Genomic DNA, 23278 nt, shown 5'->3' with positions numbered 1-23278 from the left:
GGTCACAGGGTTGATTTCTCATTCCACCTTGTGAAGGCAACATTGGTAGAACTTTCTTGGGACATAAATAGCGAAGGCGAAACGGGTCAAAACAGTGGCACTAAGTCAAGCCACATGAGCTGTTCGAGAGACGCCAAAACAGGGATAAGCAGAATTTGGCAGCGAGTCTGGAACTGTGTTCCTTCTCTGCTGCAAGCCCACATGTCTCAACTGAGCAACAAGAGCATGTCAGTGTTTTATCTGCTCCTGTTACTGTCTCTCACAGTTAGCACGCCTAAACATCCATAAATCCCTCTCACTGACTTTTCCATGACATCATCAAATGTTTCCGTAATGCCTTCTTCCCATACTTCCCTCTATTCTCTCCTCTCCTCTCTGTCCTTCTGTCTCACTCACACCCTCTATTCTCCCATTAACTGTTTATCTTTCTGGACTATTCACGCCTTCTCCACTCGTTGCATAATTTGCTAGTAGCATAAATTTCCCCGGTGTCCATGTGACTATTATTCAGGAGGAAACGCAGCAGCAAAATGGATGTTTCCTGAGAGGTGGTGCATGGTGGCTGAGGAATGTGTGAATTCCTCATTGGATATGGGGCGAGGAGAAGGGCTGGAGGACAACACAGAGGTAAAACAACAGAAGGCTAGAAAGGCAGGAATAAATAGGGAAATAAACCGGCAGGAAAATGCATCAAGACACTACTGAGGACTAATGTCTAAGTGGGAGAATCAGAGTAAACAATCAGCTGTCAAAGGATTGTAGCGCTGCAAGTGTATGTCCTCTTTGAACATTTAGTTGGAGCAGATAAGGGATTACGGGGTAAACTAATGGACCCCTGCTTGGACTAAAACAACAATCCCATGGAGATTACACTGAGCTGTCAGGGACACACTATAAGGATAAGAGCACACCCCACACTGTTATCTCAGCATATTATCAATAATAGAAACAGGTCATTTTTATCAATGGTAATGAGACTTCACCTAGAACAGTGGAACCTTCAGAGCCATTGCTGGACGACTGGTATTCGGGGACATTATAGGAGCTGAGGGCGTCGTTGTCGATGGACTGGGAGATGTCCTGGAGCTCCTCCATGCCTCCCATGAAGTCGTCATCGGCGCACAGGGGGCTGCCCAGCACCGAGTCCTCCAGGGGCGAAGGGGGATGGTAGTGGCTCTCCATGTCGACCATTGCGGTGGAGGAGCGGGCTGCCGGCACTCTCACTCATCAGACTGGAGACAGAGGACAGAGGGGGGAGGGAAAAAGAGACAAGAGGTCAAAGAGGTGATATGGAAAGACAAGATGATAATTCATCTCTGAGGTCACCTCTGTCTGAAGTGTCAGCTTGTTCACATGCTCGCAGTGACAATTCTGACATGCTGATGTTGAGCAGGTTTAACATTTTTTTATCATCATTTTGCATGTCAGCATGCTAACATCAAGCCAATGATAAACACAGAGTATGTTGTACATATCAGCAGACTTGCAGGACGTTTATTCAAGGTTTGAATTATTGGACAAATTAAAACTTTGACCTGATCATGGTGCCAAATATAAAATCTTGGGAACATTAAAGCAATTGAGGGCATGGATGTCAAGTTATTAAGAATATTAAGAATGTTAAGTTGTTAATGTTCCAATCATTTGGGTATATCATCTGGGAACCATGAATGTTACTACCAAAGTTTTTGCCAATTCATCAAATAGATGTTGAGATAGTTTATTAGATGAGTGATTTTTGTTTTTTTGCTGTTGGCAGTAAAAGAAAATATTTGGGCTCACAAATCTCATCCGGATCCATCCTCTGGGCACCATGAAAGTCTCTACACAATTTCATGGCAACTTATTGACAACTGTTGAGATATTTCAGTCTGGACAAACTGATCATTTCCATCCATGAAGCCGAGCCACTAGCATGACTAAAACTGATAATAACCAATGATCTTGCACCTTTTTATCAGTGCACATGATTCAACACAGCATATAATACACTCAAGTTCAATGAGAAGTGCTGATGCAACATACAGACCTCTACACTAACAGGTGCCGCATGTTGCTGTAGTGGGTGAGCCACAGACGGTAAAGGAATGAAGCACATGGAGTATCTTATGACATAACATAGGCCGCTCCGCTGCAGAGCTATTCACTCCTAATACAGTAACCTTATCCTTGTAAACCTCATCATGCTGCAGGAAGAGAAAGACAGAGGACAGAGAGACAGAGGCTGAACCACAGGGACATGTGGGATAAATGTAGGTCACTAGGCTGGTGTAGGCTGTGCTGTGATAGGCTGGAGTTGGCGAGAAGACAAATGACAGGCCGGCTTTTACAGAAGATGGGTGCGATTTTGCTGAATTGCACAGTGGGAACTGGGAGGAGCTTGTTGGTTAAGCTTAAGACCAGCAGAGGGAATGGACCTTACATCACATATTAAAACTTCATATATCCGCATGTAAACTAGGTCAATCTTCAGTAAGCCTTTTCCATCGGACCCCGCTAAGAACATCAAACGAGGGGGATGTGGGAGGTGGGGGGTGGGGGTTGTGGTTGAAGGTGCCTATACTACAAGGCTACAAGACAGCAGCTGCTGGTTCTCAGCCATTCCACAACTTTACACATGACTGCTTTCGGTTTAACCTTAACTTAACCTACACTGCAGGCTGAGAGCCTGACTGCACGGTGAAAACGTTCCTGCACTCAGTAACCCCTGTGAGTCTGTTTAAAAGATCTAACGACAGACATCTAGTGCATTTAGGCAGTGCGAGTGGTCAGTGCAAACTTTGTTTTTCTATAGTTCTCATCTGTGTAGATCAATGATGTAACTGAAAATTAGATAAATAAATTGCAACAACAAAAGCATGACAACAAGATCTGGTTCAAAGTCCAATCAATGGTATAACATGAATGGATGCAAATATGGATGAGCCATACTTAACAGCACACTGTCTAATACAACTCTGAGTTGTGGAGAAGCAAGTCCATTCATCATTTACATGGCAAAGTGGGAAAACTGCAACACAGATTACAGAACAGCAGATTATTTCATTTCTGCAGCAGTTTCCTGGAATAAAACTTGGAAAAAAATCATATTGCAATATACTACATTTTAACATTAACAATCAAAACCCAGAGGAACTGAGCTGAATCTCATAGTAAAGACCTTGAAGATTCCCACCCCATAAAAACACAACATGAAAAGAAGCCTGGCATGTGAGCTGGCTGGCCGCTTTACTGAGCTACTCACTCTTCAATACACTTGGAATTGTGAATGGAGGCACTGTTAGCTCTACTAGCATAAAGCAAACCTCTTTAGCATTCAGCTTCTAGCTCCTGACCCTCAGGTCTTCCCTTAGAGGACATCCTGTTTCATACACTCACTTCACTCAGCACTGTCTCATCATAATGCTGCTTCAAGGGGAAAAAATAAAGGCTGACCTCCTTGCTGTCTATTCGGTTATTATCAAGTGGTAAGATCAGATAAAGTTGGACATTATTTTTCTGTGGCAAACCCACTGCATATTTCAATAGTAACTGTAGATAAAATGGGAAACTCCATAACATAACTGTGTAATACCATACATTTAAAATGACTGATACTGTAAATCTTCAGATTCCTTTTTAAATAAAAGTTCATATTTTGTGTTTAAACATTGTGTTATTGTTGTTGTTTTTTCCATGGAAAAACACAATAATACAAGAAATCACTGTAGTTAGACAGGGAAGTTTCATAAAGTAACTACTTAATAATAGTCTAAATTTACAGTGATTGGCCTTAAATGTAGCTATTATTGCTGTATTTATGGTGTACTCTTTGTTTTTCCGGTGTCTAATGAACATTTTTAAATCTATATGTAGTTATAATTTAAATTGACAGATTGATATGATTCCTTAGTCTTTTTGCATGACATACAACAATATTTTAACAGGAAATTACTTTAGATGGACTGAGCAGCTTCATAAATCAACTTGGAAATGCTGTATATATTTACTGAAGGTATTATTTTGTAATGCATTTTTACATGTGTAATGTTTTCCCACTATAAAATTAACTTTTGACAAAAAAATACTTGACTGTTAAATCTGCTCTGTAATTTTAAAGCTTATTGTATGTCATTTTGATGTAAGGTTACTCAAATTTATTGGTATCCATCTGGAAACTTTGCCGCCAGACTTTACTATTTTTTTGTTTTTGTTTTTTTCCTGTTTTTCCATACTTTTCTATTCAAATGGCATGAGTCCTTTTCTGAACTCATGACCCTGTACCAGCAGCTCTGAAGTGGACCGAGCTAACCTCCTGTTGCCACCAACAAGCAACAAGACAATGTAAATACACAGATCTGCTTAACTGCAGAGGTCTTGTGGATTGAGACAGAGAGACAGAGAGACAGAGACAGAGAGACAGAGAGAGAGGGGTGGAGAGGAATGTCAGTTAAGCTACATTACAGGGTCTTTATCAGCAGTGTGTTGGACTGAGCGAGCAAGTGAGGCAGAGAGAGAAAGAAAACAGCGGTTCCTAGGGTAACAGCAAGTCTTTGTCTTCTGGGTCAAGACCTCTCTTGTGCTCACTCAACCAAGCCTGCTGAGGGCACTGCACACACTGAGAGAAAGATGAGCAAGGTCATATGTGTTTGTGTGGCTTAGGGTTGGAGCTAGGGTCCAAAATAGGAGGATGAGGGGGGTTACACTGACAAAAGACCACTAACCATGAGCCACCGGGGTCGCCATGAGGATGCCATGGCAATGCCGACACACGGATCACGCTTTGAAATCAGCGTCAGAGAACGGGCAGCAGGTGTATGTATATAAAAAGCCTTAACTTACTGCTGAAATTCAATCGCTCATCATGAAAATCAATAAATCCCATTACAGACTGTATTAGCAAGTCTGCACCAGTGATCACAGGGCCGGATGTAAGAGTGGAGCATAAATAATCCATACTGTCCGATGGATTCCTGCACAGTTGCTTAGCACACTCACCCAGCCCCCCATGTTATGCTCATCCATCGCAGTGAAGACCCACATTAGACAGACAGGCCACAGAGCTGCTGGTAAGCCGCAGCTGAGGCTGAGATAAACACGCTCTGAATGAGACCCAGGCATGTCGACGGCCTCCTGCTCTCCCAACAGGAACGGCCATAGAACAGCATGGAGCTAGTTTACACAGCCGTCTGAGATATTCCAGAAAATGATCCATAAATCACCCACACTGTTGGGCTGACAGTCTCAGTAGTGATATGCATCACGCAAGAAGTTAGTGCACTTACGCACATAACCTTCATGACTAACTTTTGTCTCAGAGGCTTCCAATAAAGCTTTCTCAATTCATTAACGATGAGGACAACATACAGCAAAGGGTGTGATGACATGACAAGAAAACACAGATAAAGCTGGCTGCAGACCAAGACATCGGAGGTGTGTATGGGCTTGTCTCACCAAGGCGTGGGCAAAAAAAATGCAGTCCTTCAAAATGCAGGGGAACATACCATGGCAAAGAGAAGAGACAGAAGAGAGATAAGTTGCTCATGCACTATCTGTCTGTTAGCAGTATAAGATTCTTGGTATATGGCCCTACCTTCCTCATCCAAAAAACTGAAGTCTTCCATGCAACGTTGGTCCCTGACAACATGACAGCCAACTCTTTCCAAAAGCTTGTGTGATTATTCAGTGTGTGTGTGTGTGTTTGCGAGAGAGAGAGAGAGAGCAGACCACAGGTTAATGTTTAATCCACCCATCCTGTGGTCTGAGTGCTAACAAGCCTGTCAGAAGAAGGGCCCCAGGGGGCATAACGGTGGTCTTAGAGCAGGAATATGGGCTGATGGGGCTGACCCTGCAGCTCCGCCTGTCCATTTGTTTGAAGAGTTCACTATATGAGCTCAGCCTGGACCGTGCCCACAGTGTAAACACTCAACGGAGGCCTTATCACTCAGGGCTGATGTGCTGGCCAGCGCCCTCTTATCGTTATGGAGATTGACCAAAGTACAGGGGAAGTGATTGACATTGGACTTTAGCTGTAGTCTGCGACAGATGAGCCGTGTGATAGCCAACAGTTCAGTCGTTATGTTATCAGGTCACTTACCCTATCATATCAGGGTCAATGAAAGCACATTTTGTCTGCCAGTTTTAGACTTGAAAGGTCCAAACATGTCTGCACATTTAGTTCCTTAATATGAAACCATGCATACTTTACATTTTTATAGATATTATAAAATGCTTGCTATGAATGTTTCTATTTTTGGATGTATTATTCTAACATTTCCAGATTTCCATTGGTCTCCCCCTTTTTTTTCCTGATTTTTCTAAAATCTATGAGAAAACTTATTTGAGTTACTTAATCGACATGAGCAGTAAGCCTGGGTTAGCCTTAATATTACATAATTGCTCAGTTTTTTTAAATTCTGCAATATAGTATTTTATCTCAAAACAGTAATTTAATTTGACAAAAACAACACAGGCAACTCATGCATCTTTCAAGGGTACATACTCATTATCTGTAATATTTTTCCAACTACTGGAGTTATGTATTTCCTTAAAAGAAGATATTTGCATATTTCCCAATTATTCCATTTCTAAATGGAGTGTTACTTAAGATAGTTCTTTTGAATATCAGACACCCACTGCTGCGTCGTTGAGAAATAAAACAGTGACTTGCATAATTCTCAGTGGACTCTGACCTCTGCATTGACAGCGTGTCCAGTGTCAAAAAATACTTAAATGTTCAAACACGCTCAGAGCCCCTTACAATCTGACCATAAAAAAACAGAAGGTGCAATGTGACCGTGTATCACATTACCTCACAGGCCTGTGGTGACCTGACCCTTTCCACACTGTGACATGGTGGAAAGTCTTCACGTGTGTTGTGTCTGCTCAAAACAAGCATGAAATTTTATGGTTATATGATATGAACAATAGGTTCTTATGTATGGTGATCTGTTTGGCAACATAGAAAGTGTAAAAATCTGAATTTAGACACATGAACTGTTGCCGTGAGCTCTTTGTTTCATGGTAACTTGATTTATCTTAAATATGCTGGCCCAAGTGTAAGGTTCCTTAATACTTGCATTGCTCTTCACATTCCTGAAGTATGTTTAATTTGACCAGCTGCCATCATCTCCAAAATGTTTTGTTTCTCATACGGGGATGAGGGTTTACTTGGCTGACACATTAAGCCTTTTAAAATATAAATATAGGCTAAGTTTCCAATAACCTGTTGAGCACTGAACAGCAATACGGTTACATGCTGTAGCATTGTGCTATGCAATCATGTAGCAAAATGTGTTTGAAAAGTAAATTATTTACCTTTAATAAAGTAATAGTGGTAATGATATAACACAATATGTCTTCTGCTTTGAGTGGAGACTGATGTGTCTGCAACAGTGGGGTCATATGGAGAAATGACAAACAGCTGCTGTGTAAGGCTGACCTGCAGCATAGCCACAGTTTCACCAGCTACACCAGTGTGTTAGACATATACAGTTAAACGAAATGCAGGCTCCATCCTCACTGTTCAAAGCTGCTAAAATCATTAATTTCTAAAAACGCTGTCCTTAAGCAACACCTCTGTTCAATGCCAAACACTGGCTCCTGGCAGCCACTTTGCACTTATTTCCAAATCAGTCACAAGGATCAAGCAGACCACCATTACCAAACCTCCTCCGCATTACATCCAAACCGTAAATTTCAGAGGGGGGAAAAATGTTGCAATCTGTTCCAGCCACTTTTATCACTTGACAGATGTAAGTCTGGGGTAATAAGACAGCAAGCAGCACTTCCATACATCAAAATGAGCCAACAAACCCATAAAGTGCCTTAATGAGTCACTTGTATTACCTGCAAGTCACCTTTACTTTCCCTTTTTTATGATCTATACCATCATTGCTCTCAGTTGATTATGTTTATGACATTTTACTGATCTTCCTACGAATGCAAGAACTAACATGAAGCGACTGTATGATTTCCTGCTCATGCAATACATTTGGAAATGGCGTTGTTTCCAATTTTACATGCAAGTGCATGTTAACAATTTTAGAGTTGAAATTTTAGTGCTCAGCAGTTTCTCGGCTTAAATACAGAGCCAGTCACGTTTTAATATTAAGTGCAAGTGTACTTCACACCTCACACTCATATAAAGGATGGTGTGCGCTCCACTCCAGAAATAAAAATATTACACGTGATCAGCACAACATACATATCAGAGCTGGTGCCAAAAAAGAAGGGAATGTTAAAGTGCGTCTGTACTGTTCTACCAGTTGTCCTGTCCCCTGAGACTCTGCCAGGATACAACGCCCTCAGCCCCTGGTTATACGGGGACACCAGGACAGCAGACAAAGCTCTCAATCCTTAGCCCTGTGAACTTTGACTGACCACCTTGGGTGCAATGCTGCCTAGAATAACATTAGACATGCTTTGGCTTGATTTAAGAGGACAGTACATGTGCTACAACATTACAGGGGGCAATTTAAATTCTTAATCTAATCTTATGCTATAGTTAGGGGCTGAAATGATTAGTCAATTGCAAAACCGGAAAAAGGAGATTTGCTCGTTCCGGCTTTGGACTGTACTAAATTTAGTATATTTTGGTGGTTTGGTGGACAAAACAAGCAATTCAATGTTTTGTTTTTTTTAATCTGGTAATGTACAGTACAGGCCAAAAGTTTGGACACATGACTATTGACATTGTAAATTCATCAAAACTATTAATGAACACGTGGAATTATGTACTTAACAAAAAAGTGTGAAATAACTGAAAACATGTCTTATATTCTAGTAAGCTAGGTGGCTACTTTGAGGAATCTAAAATACAAGACATGTTTTCAGTTATTTCACACTTTTTTGTTCAGTACATAATTCCATATGTGTTCATTCATAGTTTTGATGCCTTCAGTGAGAATCTACAATGTAAATAGTCATGAAAATAAAGAAAAACACATTGAATGAGAAGGACTTTTGGCCTGTACTGTATATTGGGCATTATTTCTTCAGATTCAGTTACAGAGTAAACGGGTGTTCTTTACAAAAATCTACAGATGAATCAACAATGAATATATCAGCTATTGGCACCTCTACTTCAATAAAGAAAACATAAAGGGCTTTTTCCTATTGTGGGTCTAATAAGGGAATCTTAATCTTCAAGCTTCTCCTATGCTTTCTTCATCTTTACCCCAAACAATCTTTGCACTGAGGCGTGATAAAGATCTTTCCTAAGAATGTTTAAAGGGAGTTCCTGCATTACTGCAACAACATAATATTGGGGAGTGCCAGAATGCAGAATTCACTAAAAGTGAGATGAGAACAACATGACGCTGGAAGCATTTCTTTCGCACAGACAGCTGTGTGTATCTTATTACATTTTCCAGCATGACACTGGAGTCCTGAGTTCCCCCTCTCTGGCTGCCAAACCAACCTACGTGTTTGTGGGGAGGCATGCAGCACACAGGCCGGTTGACAGAACAACACAAATTGCTACTGTAGTGGGATCACAGAGTGTGACAAAATGCTTTTTTTTGTGTTTGTTTGTCTTGCAGCAAGCGAACAAATGCTGATATCAGCAAATCTTGAAAATGGTGTTGGTATCCCAAGGGCTGATTGAATAATTTCATATATAGAAACTGTACACCATCACCTCATGAAATATGTATATATATATACACACACTTTACTAAAAACACCTGAGTCAGCTACACAGCTGACACACAGTATGGTTATTAGGGATGTCATGATTCCCTAAATCCATGTTTCTATTTGACTTTTGATCTGATCAAATTTTCAATACCGATTTTTTTGTGCCTATGCCTATGCTATGTTTCGGACACACAGCATGCATGAGCAGCGTGTGAGGTCTGCCTCGCTGAACTGCTGTGCCGTGCTTGCTCCGGAGCAGTGTCCACACAGACAGCGTTTCTGCTGCTGTGCTGCTGCCTGCCATCTACATTGAGTTTGCCTGTGATAACGTCCAAAAATAGAAGGCATCATGTCCTTTTCAATGTTAAAGCTCATACTCTACTACATTGTGGAGCCGTGCATTTCACAGTATTTTACACAACACAGTCCTGCAAATATTTCAAAATAAATGCTTTGTGTTTACAAATGAGGGGATTCTGTCAGAAGAAATGCCATAGGGTTTTTTATTTTGAAACAGAAACATTTCCATTAGTAAATTGTGTTAGGGACTGTCGATCCAGCCATTGATTTTGATAGTATTTCAATAGTCAATATGAAAAAGCTAATTTTGATAAATTTTATATTTAGAATCGACATTGCGGTGAGAACACCGCTAACTGTTACATTGCTTCTCGTAGGAATCTTCCTCCAAAACTTACTTTCTCCGACATGTTAATAAGCACTGTCAATGTCCATGCTAGTGTCAAAGACCTCTGTTATAACTAAACAAACAAACTTCAGATGAATATTTGAGTAAAATGATGTTGAAAGAGATGTAGGTGTTTCTATCTGAGCGTATGAGTGGGGCTGAAAGAGACTGGGCTTCTTCAGTAATATAATTAGTGTGGGAGAGTAGATAAGACCAGGGACAGGTCATTGATGAGGATTTCTACAGGCTTTGTCTCAAGAGGATGGGGATCATACCCAACTGCCTCAACTACAAGTTGACAGAGTAAACAAAGAGAGTAAACCTTCAGACTTAGAAAAACAGGATGTTGAAGAGATGCGACTCTCACATAAACAGACAGCAAACACAAGAATGGGAGAGACAAAGAGGTTGTGGTGGGAAAATTATTTCTTCAAGACAACCATCAAGTCTTCCTGTCCAACTTCCTTGTGGTTGAACATACAAATTCAGCTTACATGCAGCATCCCTCCCCAGACAATCTCCTGTACAGAGCTGCTTACTGTAAATCTGGCTGGAGGGCCTCAATCCTATTCAACACAAAAGGACTTTGCCTTAAGGAAGGCTCAAAGGGGAATATACCTGCCTCAGATGAAGGTCAAATCTGGAGGACACAAGTTACAAAACAGGCCGTTTGAGTGTCGACAACCACAAACAGCTCGCTCGGACTGAAAATAGCACTGTTTAAAAAAACTGTGTGTGTGGGTGTGTTCCTACAGGTACCAGAGAGGATGATGAAATTCAAGGTCAAGTCCAGTTTAAATAACACATTCATGCATTTGCCGTCTTATCAGATGCCAAAACACTGGTCAGCTGAGGGATTTTACAACTCTGGAAAGTTATCACAGCGATAATCATTTTATCCTCCATCTTAATGACTGTGAAATAAACAGTAGAATGAAACTTTCCCCCAGACAAAATCTCCTGCACATGTGTGTTTGCATGTATTTCTTTGACAACTTTGTGGGATGTTGTTGCAGTGCACTTCTGCATAAGTTTAATTTAACCCTTTTGTAGGGGACATCCAAGGAACCCCACTTTGCCAATTAAGTGGTCTCTTTTTCTGCTTTTGAGTGTAGCCACCTGAAACAGTTGTAAACATGTTTCCCTTTAAATGTGGTTGGGAAACACTCTGAATGACAACATGGTTAAACTTATGGACTCTTATTTCCTTGGGGGTGTAATAATAATAATAATAATAATAATAGATTTCATTTATAATGCACTTTACATTAAGGTAAATCTCAAACTGCTACAGGTAAAAAGCACAAGTCTAATTCTAAAAAGGATTAAAATGGGATATAAAAACAGCCAAAAACTGAAAGAAAAAAATAATCTAGAAACCATCCAGAGGGGAAGAACCAAAAGTTTTGCTAAAAAAGATTTTAGTCCTTTTTTAAAACTGTCAATGGACTGTGTTGTCCTGACAGATGAGACCTACCAGAAGTGCTCTTATTCATAATTAATTATTCTTAATCACACTATGAGCAACAATGTTACAAAACAGCCAAGCGTGGCGCGCAATATTGTCACCGAGTCACCATTAAAATGTTGCTCAATCGCTTTTTGACGTACAGTAGATGTCATCATGGGCTTGTGCGTGTCTGCAAACATGGATGATTTAAAGCATCACATTTTGCTTAATGTGCAAAATGACACAGTATCACAGCTAACGTTAGCCATTGTGCAATGTAAAAATGTAACATGACATAGCCTACCTGGTTAGGTTACTCCCTAAATAGCTGGTGAAACAAAAACATGACTGATTGATGTTTCATTGTGTCATTACAGCGCTAAAGAAAGTTGAGCAGCTAAACTTTGATTTGTTGCATGTAAAACCCATCTCACAGCAACACGTGTCGGGCATCAGTTTGTAGTTTTGTGTTACCAGCTTTAATTGAAAATGACTTGTAGCTTGTTGCTTAGTCAAGAGTGGTGCACAGTTAATCTTTGCTTGGTCACTTGTTGATAGCTGTAATGCAAACCTTCTGTGCTCTAACAACTTTCTTGTGTTAGCGTAGCATTATTGCTAGCTTTAGCTTACTGCTAAACGCTGCTCAACACTTTCTATATTTATCATGAAGCAGTAAGGGTGAATACCCATTTTCACTCAACAAAGTTTTCTTTTTGTTTTTCTTTTGTTTAGGGATTAATTAGTGATTAGTGATTAGTAATTTTGTTTCATTTTTTATTTTGGCCTCAGGTTCTCCCTGGAGACTAAGCTTCACCAAGTTAACTGTGTTTTTAATTTCATTGCCTGCGAGTACTTTTCTGTTTACTTGTTGCATTTATTCCTGATCCACTTCTTGTCCTTAAGTTGCACTCCCTCACCCCCAGACCGGGGTGAAACAAATGCACACAAAACAAAAGCTGTATGTCCAAGACAGTGATTTGGCTAACACATGCTTTCAAAATTATGCTCAATGCTTAGATTTTTTCCACTGCTTTGGGCCAGCAGTGGAGGGATTTGAAAAACATGTAAGTTGGAATAAGGGTTTTGTTGCTAAACATACTCCCAATACATCTGTTCATGAACCCATTACAGAGAAAAATGATGAACTCTTGAGACCGTTCACTTGAGAACAGAACCTGAAAGTCCTGTTTGAGGAGCAGAGAGGACAAAAAACACCTTTCACTCTGGTCTTGTTTCTGCATTTAAAATCTCACTCCAGGCTGTGAATGCAAGCAGACAGAAGCTGATTACAGGTCTCAGGTTCCTGGAGACAAAACTGTCAAGAGTGCAGCAGCACAGTTGGACAGAAACTAACTACGGAAAAAACAACAGCAGGGAAAGTTCCCTTAAGGCAATGTCAAAGAAGCACAAACACTTGTTTGGGCATGGACAGGACGGAGAGTTTGTTTCTTAAGACATTCATGAATTGTGCATGAGAGATAATCTTAATGCATTGCTTCCCTCTGATTATAATCATGAAGTTGAAGATGAATTGCAAGCACAAAACAACTCAGCACACCATTGCAGAAAAAACTTGCACGTGCAATAAAAGTTCTGCAGACAGAGTACAGATTGTCTAGTGTGATCTGCATGGAATGAAGAGACTACAGGTGGAAATTATCAGCACTATGTTCAGAAAACCACAGAAAAATATTTTGCATGTACTTTCTATATCTTAAAATGCCATTATCTGATTGCCCGGATGCAGTAACCCCACCCACCTGCACTTGGTATTCAAAATGGTATTTGCTTCTGCTATTCAATCAGGGTTTGGTATGCAGATTTTGATCTGATCTCTGATCATTTTTAGCCTATGACGTGATTTATTCTTCCGCTGATGATTTTCAAAATTTGCTTTACGCCTAAGGCACAAATATGATCAAACATTCTGCTATTATTAATGGATTTCTAACCACACACACCAGAATGATAAGGTGGTTCTGAGCGAGGACCTGTGATCTCAAAGTAAAGGCCACGTCGATGTGGAGACTGACTTTAAGGGTCAGCAAATAGAGGGGGGCTCATGTTAAAAACCTGGTGTAGAGAGGACAGAGTTGTATCTCAGTGTGCTTAGAACTGGACTGCAGAATGAGGAAACTGTCTTCAAGATTACCTGAACAGTCTCACTTTTTGAGGAAACATGTCTGCAAAGAGCTGGACCTCCACATACAACTTTCCAATCACAACTATATTTAAAAAAAGTCACTTTTAACCATCAGTCAGGAGCCACTGCGTTATCTAGTCAGTGAATGTCATCTTACAATGAAAACAATAAGAAAAATACACTACACTACACTGGTAGAACGTTACCATTAAGGCCAAGTCCTCGCTGCGGCGGAGCCGGGTTCGAATCCGGCCTGTGCTCCCTTTGCCGCACGTCCTCCCCTGTGTCACCCCTTTTCTATCTGTCTCTTTCAATAAAGCATGAAAAATACCAAAAAAAAATCATCTTTAAAAAAAGAATTTTAACTTTGTAACCCTTTAACAATTTATGCTGCCCCATAATCTAGCATTTTAGCCTAAAACATACCAAGGGGACAGTTTACAAAAGTAAACAAAAGTACACACTGGGCCCAGCTTGTGTGTAAAGAGAGGCTGCATTCCTATATTCCTCAGGTGCACAAGACAGGTACAGCAGGATTTGGCTCAAATTTCCTTTTCACAAAACAAGAGGAAGTAATGTTTGCTGCAATGAGAGACAGTTGAGCTGCAGGATGTCAGGAAGTATTCACACAGTCATTCAAACAATCAAAATATGAGGATGCGTTTGTCTGTGTACAGCTCTGAACATCAATCAACATTTGTCACTATCTAAACAGCTACAGTTTCATTTCTGTGAGGCATTAATTGATGCTTGTAACTGAGCTCTTGTGACACATTGTGTTAGCTATAAATGATCACACACAAGGAGAGAAGGAGTCGCTGAGACTGAGAGAGAGACAGAGATGCTTCAGGGTTATTTAAAGAATTACATCACAGCACCTGCGGCTAGATATTAACTACTGTTTCGCCCATTTGTCCATTGAACGCTTGATAGTAAAACATTTATGCTGCAAAAACACTCATAACTGGCCATAAGCAATCTTAGAAATATATGGTTTAAAGGTGATATTTTAAGCCTGTCCTGGAAGTCTGGTTTAAGTCTAAACAGGGACTTTTTTGCATGGCATTTACTTGGAATCCATCTCATTTGGTCACATTTGTAATGTGACAGGCCTAAAAAATACATAAATAAGACAGGTTCTAAAACTCCACCTCAAATCTGAAGCTCCTTGGAAACAATATTTACACTCCATAAGCCATATGCAGGTGTAATGCAGGTGCTTCTTGCAATTAGAGAACCATATATCCAGTGCTTCAGACCTCACTGAAACACTAACATCATGTCTTGATGTTAATTTGTTACACAGCATTGACCTATTGACATTAGTCACTGTCATCAATGCATCAAACATGCTGATAAGTGGCCTCCATGACGAGCAATACTAATAAGCAATCCACAGCTTCTTCATAACGTCCATTAGAGTAATAGGGCGTACCAATAAGTCAATAAATAGCCTTTGTGCTGATTGCATGGCTTACTAATGAATAGAGATGTTGCCTACTGATGAGAGAGCGCCACTTTAGCTGCGCAGGCGTGCAAACTGAAATCAGATTAGCCTGCCTACATACAATAACAATGGTCCCATAATCCTGGAAGAATGTATTAATGTGCCCAGTTTGCCTGTAAACAACCGTGTGCAGCTCTGGGGCTGCAAACTGGAGAAGGCGCGCTGTTTCCAGGCTGCAACCACCCCTGTGCACTGAACAAATTCCCTCACAGATAGTCTCTCAGCTGCTGCAGGAGCGTGCATTTCTTGAGGGGAAAAAATGCCAAATTAAGACATCTACCTTACAATAGACAGCCCAATCCGAAGCCGCCATATCCCCGGAAATCTCGCTGGGTGTAGAAGCGGTCGGTGTAAGATCGAGAGAGGAACGAGGAGGGAAAAATAGTCCCCCGACCCCAACTACGTCCTTGTTTGTTTCCCAGCAGCGCTGCCGCTGTCAAAAATCCCCCACCATGTCCATACAAAGCAGAGCCATGGAGCTCACACCCGCAGGAAGTGACCTCATGACTGACAGCTGGAGGAGAGAAGGCGCACACCCCCCTGACACACCTATAGTTTCAGCGAATCGAAAGAGCGCAGCAGTTTCCCTTGAGACGGACGCCCCCTAACCATGGTGACAGCAAGAGGGACCGACCGAAAAAAAAATCTCTAAACTTGTTCTGCCCTTTCCTGCAGTGCAGTGTTAAGATAATAAAAGATAATATAATAATATAATAATATAATAAAAGAGAGATAGAGAATCAGAAAGTTTTGTAGCACTGATAAAATACTGCTGAACTGAATGAATACTGAATATATTTGCAAATCCATGACACTGTCCTCACATGACCCTCCCAGGTCAAGTGTTTCCTCTTTGTCTCAAGTCAGTGCAGTGAAATAAGGTTAAATGAAGCTTTAATGGCAAAAAAAAAAAAAAATATATATATATATATATATATATATACATTATATATATATATATATATATATATATATATATATATATATATATATACATTATATATATATATATATATATATATATATTTTTTTTTTTTTTTTTTTTGCCATTAAAGCTTCATTTAACCTAATTTCACTGCACATTATTTTTAAACGTAATTTTAAAAAAATCCCTTTTTTTTTTTTTATTTTAAAATTTTTTTAAAAAAATCCCTTTGCTAAATAAAATGAGCATAGAATGAATATGATTCTCATACACATGTACAGGAGCACACACGTATGATGTAATATAAGTAAGTAATATAAGTTAGATAAGATAATTTATCAGTACCATTCCAATTAAAATATCTATAATTAGAATTTTACTTTAACAAAAGTATATTATTAAACACTAAAATGTATATAAAACATCAAAAGTATAATAGCTGCATAATGCCTCTGTCTTAGTGACATTATGTCATTTGGGGAGAGTTTATTTTTCAAGCGCATTCAACACCATCCAACCCAACATACTCAAAAACAAGCTCCTTTATCTCCTGGATCACAGATTAGACGATGACAGGTATGACAGGTATGACAGGTATGACAGGTAGACCACAGTATGTCAGATTGGGGAACTGTGTTTCTGGGACAATAATGAGCAGCACAGGGGCTCCACAAGGCACTGTTCTGGCTCCATTCCTGTTCACACTGTACACAGCGGACTTCAAATACAACTCTGAGTCCTGCCACATCCGGAAGTACTTGGACGACACTGCTATTGTGGCGTGTATCAGGAATGGACAGGAATCTAAATATAGGGATCTGATAAAAGCCTTCAGTGACTGGAGTCACAAGAACTATCTCCTACTGAACACCTCAAAGACTAAGGACATGATCATAGATTTCTGCAGGTTCAAGCCCCCTCTTCAGCCAGTGAATACCTGTGGGGTGGACATCGAGGTGGTACCAAGTTATAAGTATCTAGGTGTATACCTGGATAATAAGTTGGACTGGTCCCTAAACACAGACGCTCTCTACAAAAAGGGGCAGATCCACCTCTTTTTCTTATGGAAGCTCAGATCTCTGGACATCTGTAGTAAGATGCTGCAGATGTTTTATCAGTCTGTGGTGGTAGTGTGTTGTTTTATGCTGCAGTCTGCTGGGGAGGCAGCATCACACACAGAGATGAAGGCGGTTGGACAGACTGGTCTAAAGAGCTGGTTCTGTGGTTGGAGCCAGGTTGGACACACAGAAGGAGGTGGTGGAGAGATGACCTGTCAAGATGTTGAGGCCATCCTGAAATACCCAGATCATCCGCTACATAAAACCTTTATGGACTAAAGAAACAGCAGTGGACGGCTCCTCTCTCTCTGTTGCAGGACGGAGGGATACAAAAGATCCTTCGCTCCTACAGCCATTAGGCTGTCTCATTCTTACAGAGATTCTACCAGACTAACTGAATTTACCCTCGGGGATAAATGAAGTAATTTTGATTTGATTTGATTTGATTTATAGTTTGTTCAGATTCTGTTTGGAAATTGAGCTCTGTCTAATCACAAACCCATTTCTGTTAATGAACAGACATCAACTACTTATTTATTAAACTGAGATTTTAACAGAGAAACTTTCACCTTCTATGTACAGTAGAAAGACTTAAAAATATTTTGCACAAACACAGTCCATGGCCTAGAGGTTAGAGAACCGGGCTTGTAACGGGAGGGTCGAGGTTCGAATGAACCTGACCATGGCACCCAACTCCTCAGGAATGTGGGGTGTTCACTGGTATGTAAAAGGATGCACTCACTTGCTGTTACATTGTGTGTGTGTGTGTGTGTGTGTGTGTGTGTGTAATAAGATTAGCATACAGTAAACAAATACACCCTATCTCTTTTTGTAGCACATCCTTGAGGCTGAAGAATATGATTTGTAGGCTGGGACATCTTGCAGCACCACAATAATTCATTCCAAATGGTATTTTCACACAAAGGTTGGCTTTAACAAATATTGCACCTCCTGCAATTTGGATATTGCTCTAGTTCAAATTGTGATTTAGTTATTTAGTTACTTTAGTTACTTTAGTTACGTGTGTGTGTGTGTGTGTGTGTGTGTGTGCAAAAATGACTATTAATCTTGAAAGAGTCGGAAAGTATTGCTGTTGATCACGCAGTTCTCGAACCTCTGAGCAAACAGACATCTGTAAATTTCCAGATGCCTTGGCAGCATAGTGTAGATAATGGGATGCTGACCAGTGCATGGTCACTCTAATTGTCTAATTGTGCAGGAGAAAAACCTATGCACTTTTTAGGAGAATCTCTAATGGCAGCTGGAGAAAACATTGTGGCCCACGCTGACAGCTGGCCAAATTGTGAGGGTTTCCAGTCAAACTGTTGCAATAAACTGCCCATTAATGAAGCAGCTCTGTTTTCTCCACTCATGCCAGATGCTGAGTGTGCGACCCTGTTTTCAGATTGCATCTCTCTGCTCTCTTGTTTCCTCATCCAGTTCCCCTCGCAGCTCCCTCTCACATTTTGTCCACGTCTCTGGCAAAGCAATGTGGGTGTCACTCATCAGCTTGGCCCAAGGCCTGGAAGCAGATACTGGCTGTTCTGTATGAGTCCTGGGACCCCATTGGACCCCTTCACAAGGTCCAGGCACACTCAGCACTTGGAGGTGGAAGGAGTATTCAGATCATTTTCTTAACTATAAGAAGAAATACCTGAAAATAGTCATTTGAAATTTCACAGTTGCTCTATGTGATGGCTCATGATGTGAGCAGCACTTTAATGTAGCAGAAAAGTACATTTTCCTTCTGAACATTTGTGTTTATTAGCAGCAAAAAATACCCAAATACAAAGTAAAGCATGTCTGATTTTGTTTTCTTACAAGTACTGAAGTGCAGTTCTTACTTTCTTTCCAAAAACAACTCTACAGATGTACTGCATAGAGAGAATAAGAAACATCTAACAAATTATCTCTGCAGAATGGTGACGTGAATAGAGATTCTGGAGGATTCAATTGAAGAATTTGCATTCAAGGCCCATTTCAGCCAGCATCAACTCTGCTGAAGAACCCTAAAATAAAACACACTTAGTCAAGTTCCATTAACTTCACTTAAAATGTGGTTTGTAATGTAAAAATCCTGTTGATTTCAATTAGTTAACAGCAGTACAACATCAGTACTGAGGCATCCTAGATCCAGTTCATTGTGCTGTCCTATGTCTTGCAGTTTAATCTGTTACAACGGCTCCATGTGACAAGAAAACGAAGAAACATCAGATTAAAAATATACAGTAGAGTGGATGTACTCAGATCATTCACAGAAATAAAAGTACCAATGGCACACTCCAAAAATATGAGTAGAATTTAGGCAGAAATACTTATTATGTAGGGAAAAAAAGACCAACTGTGAGGGCTATATATTGACGTATTGGTTTAATTAGCATTTCATTGTGTAGTTGGTTAAGAAAGCAATGTTTTCAATGTACTAAGCATTAAAGTTCATTCTTTACCTTAGAAATAGTAGCTTGACAAAACAATCTAAAGTTCAGGTCCAGTTACTAGCTTTCTCTAGAGCTTTCAACCATATCCCATGATTTTATCAGCGGATGGAGATGGACCACAGAAATTCTGCGATGGGATTGGTTCGTAAAACTTTATATACTGTTGGCTGAAACAAAATCTATAGCAATGGGTCAAATCCTATATGATTGTACGTCTTGAATCTAAAAGGTTGCAGAGTAACGGAAACAACATTTATACAGTATAGGCCAAAAGTTTGGACACGCCTTCTCATTCAATGCGTTTCCTTTATTTTCATGACTATTGACATTGTGATTCATCAAAACTATTAATGAACACATGTGGAATTATGTACTTAACAAAAAAGTGTGAAATAACTGAAAACATGTCTTATATTCTAGTAAGCAAAGGGTGGTTACTCTGAGGAATCTAAAATACAAGACATGTTTTCAGTTATTTCACACTTTTTTATTTAAGTACATAATTCCATATGTGTTCATTCATAGTTTTGATGCATTCAGTGAGAATCTACAATGTAAATAGTCATGAAAATAAAGAAAATCGCATTGAATGAGTAGGTGTGTGTCCAAACTTTTGGCCTGTACTGTATATTCAGCCACTGCAGCAGAGCTGGTTGTATCTGCTGCCCCAGCATCAGGGAGAGACACAATCCAGCTCTACATTAAATGTAAAATCAGTAAAAGCAATATCTTGTCAAAATAGATTTATCTCAAACACACACCCACACAGATGTCAGCTGCAGTGCACTGAGTTCCTCCACGGCCGCTGGTGATTTCTCCATGTGAGGAGGACGTGGAGAAACATTAGACTCAGAAGCTACGGCTCGTTGCAAAACGACTCGAGAGATCAGGCAGAAAGAGAGTCCACAGTAATGGGCTACGGTCAAGACATTCTGTCTGGACAACAGCTGGTTTCCACATCCAGATAATATAATGACAACTGCCCCATTCGCTTACAACATGGCTGTCCCTGAGCTGAACCTGGCTCTAATAAAACAGACCATGAAGAAGCAAAAAACTTGATGAAGTAATTTATGATTATGGAATGGCACAATCCTGAGAATTACAAGTTATGGGAGGACTTCTGGCAAGATGGATTTGCCCGTTTTAAAAACTGTTTTGTCTAACTGAATCAAACTGTAAAATATGGCTTTTTCGCTGCAATGAAATGAACAAGAACGCAAATTTGATTATGCCTTTTATAGTTATAATACTTTTGTGTATTTTCCCCTGGTAATAGCATAAATATCCATTAATAGGGCATGAAATTGATCCCTACAATTTAGCAAAAATGCATCACATCAAATGTTTGAACCACATGACCTTGACATTGCATTTTAAACCAAAATAACCCTTCATGTTTTCAGTCACGTGAAAGGTCATAGTGTTTGAAATAATGAGGCATTTGGGGACCTATCATATACTTTGTTTGACAAGGGTTAATATGATGACCTACTGAAGAACAATAAGTGGGTCAATGTTGAGTTTCAACAGTAGCTAGACCTCTGCTGCCCCCTGCTGCCCACAGACTGTAGGTGACAGGACAGGCCTGATCCAGTTTTCAAGGAAAACTTTAGATTTTCCCTCAAGAAGCAGTGAATGACACTGTTAACTAAAAATAATTTAGATGTTTGATGAACTCATTATTATTGAATATTCATTCCCAGTCCAATCTATTTTATTTATGTGCAACAGAATCCCAAATTTGCCCCAAATAGCTTTACAACTCCCTCTATCTGTAGACTGCTGTTTCTTTCAATGGGGAAGAGTGGAACAGCCTGGAAGAGCAATAAAGGAGGGATCCCGCCTCCAGGATGATAGACATACAATCTCTGAAATTAGTTTATAGGGAGGGTTGCTAGTTCGAATCCAAGGACTGACAGGTCAAAGGCTGAACCACCTAACCTCCCCTGGTGCAGTAATGTGCTGCCCCCACTGCCCCTAAGCATGGTGTGTTATCTGGTTTGTAAAGTATGGGTTAATGCAGATTCACCCAAATTCACTCACTGTTTTATTGTGTGTGTGTGTGTGTGTGTGTGTGTGTGTGTGTGTGTGTGTTCTTGTACTCCATACATAGTGAGGACCGGAACACGTTTTTAACCAACAGAGTGAGGACATTCTTGCAAAGTGAGGACATTTCGGCCGGTCCTCACTTCTTTAAAGGCTTTTTTTTAGATTTCAGACTTTGTTTTAAGGGTTAAAGGTTACATGATAATGATAATTAACTGAAACTGTATTGTGTGGTTACAAAACTAAAATTATAGTGAAAATGTCCTTCGTTTTCGTCTTTGTCAACTTTTTTCATACATAATCAAGATGGATCAGACAAAGGAAATAAAGGCAAAATTTAATTAATAAAAATAATAAAAATAAATTTAAACTAAAACTAGCAAACTTAGTCTAAAAACTCATTAAAACTAACTGAATTTGAAAACAAAAATTGACAACGAAAATTAAAACCAAAACTAATGAAAAATCCCAAACTATTATAACCTTGCCAGGGAATTTACTATTCCATTGAGGGCCCTCACAAAGATAGAAAAACAAGAATGTGTGTGTGTGTGTGCAAAAAGACTCTACTAATAAATAATATAACATAAATAATAATAACAGAAACATAACACAGTACTAAAGTACTAATAAAAAACACTTTTCTTCTTTCCATGAAATGATTGTGACAATGTGATTTATTGTTGACAGATAAAGTGTATATCTTTTCATCTCTTCCAAACATCTCACAATGAAAACGAAACAACAATTAACAGAGGATTGTGTCTGAAAACAAAATGATTCCAACTTTATGGGCAACAGTGTACTTGATAATCAAGTGTTTATGTCATTTTTACAGGTGAAATAGCAGAAATGAATCAATTTCAGGTAAGAATTTGCAACTTTTAATGCTCTTAATTTAAAGTTAATTAAATATATTTGGATTTTGGACTGTTAAACAAGACAGTCAATGACATCACCTAGCTTTCCAGTTTATTGAAATGGCTGTTTGTCACTCTTGTCTGGTATTTTATAGAACTAATCTACAAAAGAACGTATAAGGAAAATAGTTGCTTGATGCAGCCCTATGACTTAATAGTTATAACTAGAATATTAATGACAATGCAGAGTAAGAACATGACAATATTAGGGGGATAAGATAAAATATGTATATAAAGAATGTTGAATGAGCTTCCACTAGGTGGCGTTTTTGGCACATCTATGAGTGAGTGAGGCCTGCTAACTGCTGTTATTGAAGTTAATATTGGTGATTAACTGCATTTAAATGGTTTATTTCTATGTGCAGAAAATATAAATATTAATATGGACAAAATATTGCAACAAATACAAATTATTTAATTTCCTTGCCCTACATTTCAGACTGAATAATGCATTTATAATCACTGAGGCACAGATTAATGTG

The 23278-nt window shown here is 39.5% G+C and overlaps 1 protein-coding gene across 2 annotated transcripts in view; it reads right to left on the bottom strand.

Moving 5' to 3' along the window:
• The window catches only part of pparab (peroxisome proliferator-activated receptor alpha b), a 34751-nt gene extending 18885 nt beyond the window's left edge, over positions 1 to 15866 (bottom strand). The window contains exons 1-2 of one of the 2 annotated variants that reach the window (XM_059334587.1): positions 15687 to 15866; positions 984 to 1232 (exon numbers count right to left, since the gene is read on the bottom strand). In XM_059334587.1, the coding sequence (XP_059190570.1) occupies positions 984 to 1191 (208 nt within the window). In that variant the 5' untranslated portion in view covers positions 1192 to 1232; positions 15687 to 15866. Of the gene's footprint in view, positions 1 to 983; positions 1233 to 5572; positions 5891 to 15686 lie in introns of those variants that run through there. The other variant, XM_059334586.1, reaches the window with a different exon arrangement.
• Positions 15867 to 23278: the final 7412 nt, after the last annotated feature.

Source organism: Centropristis striata, chromosome 6 (assembly GCF_030273125.1).
Source record: "Centropristis striata isolate RG_2023a ecotype Rhode Island chromosome 6, C.striata_1.0, whole genome shotgun sequence".
NCBI classification, from domain to species: Eukaryota; Metazoa; Chordata; class Actinopteri; order Perciformes; family Serranidae; genus Centropristis; species Centropristis striata.
This window is presented reverse-complemented; position numbering and strand designations above follow the sequence as displayed.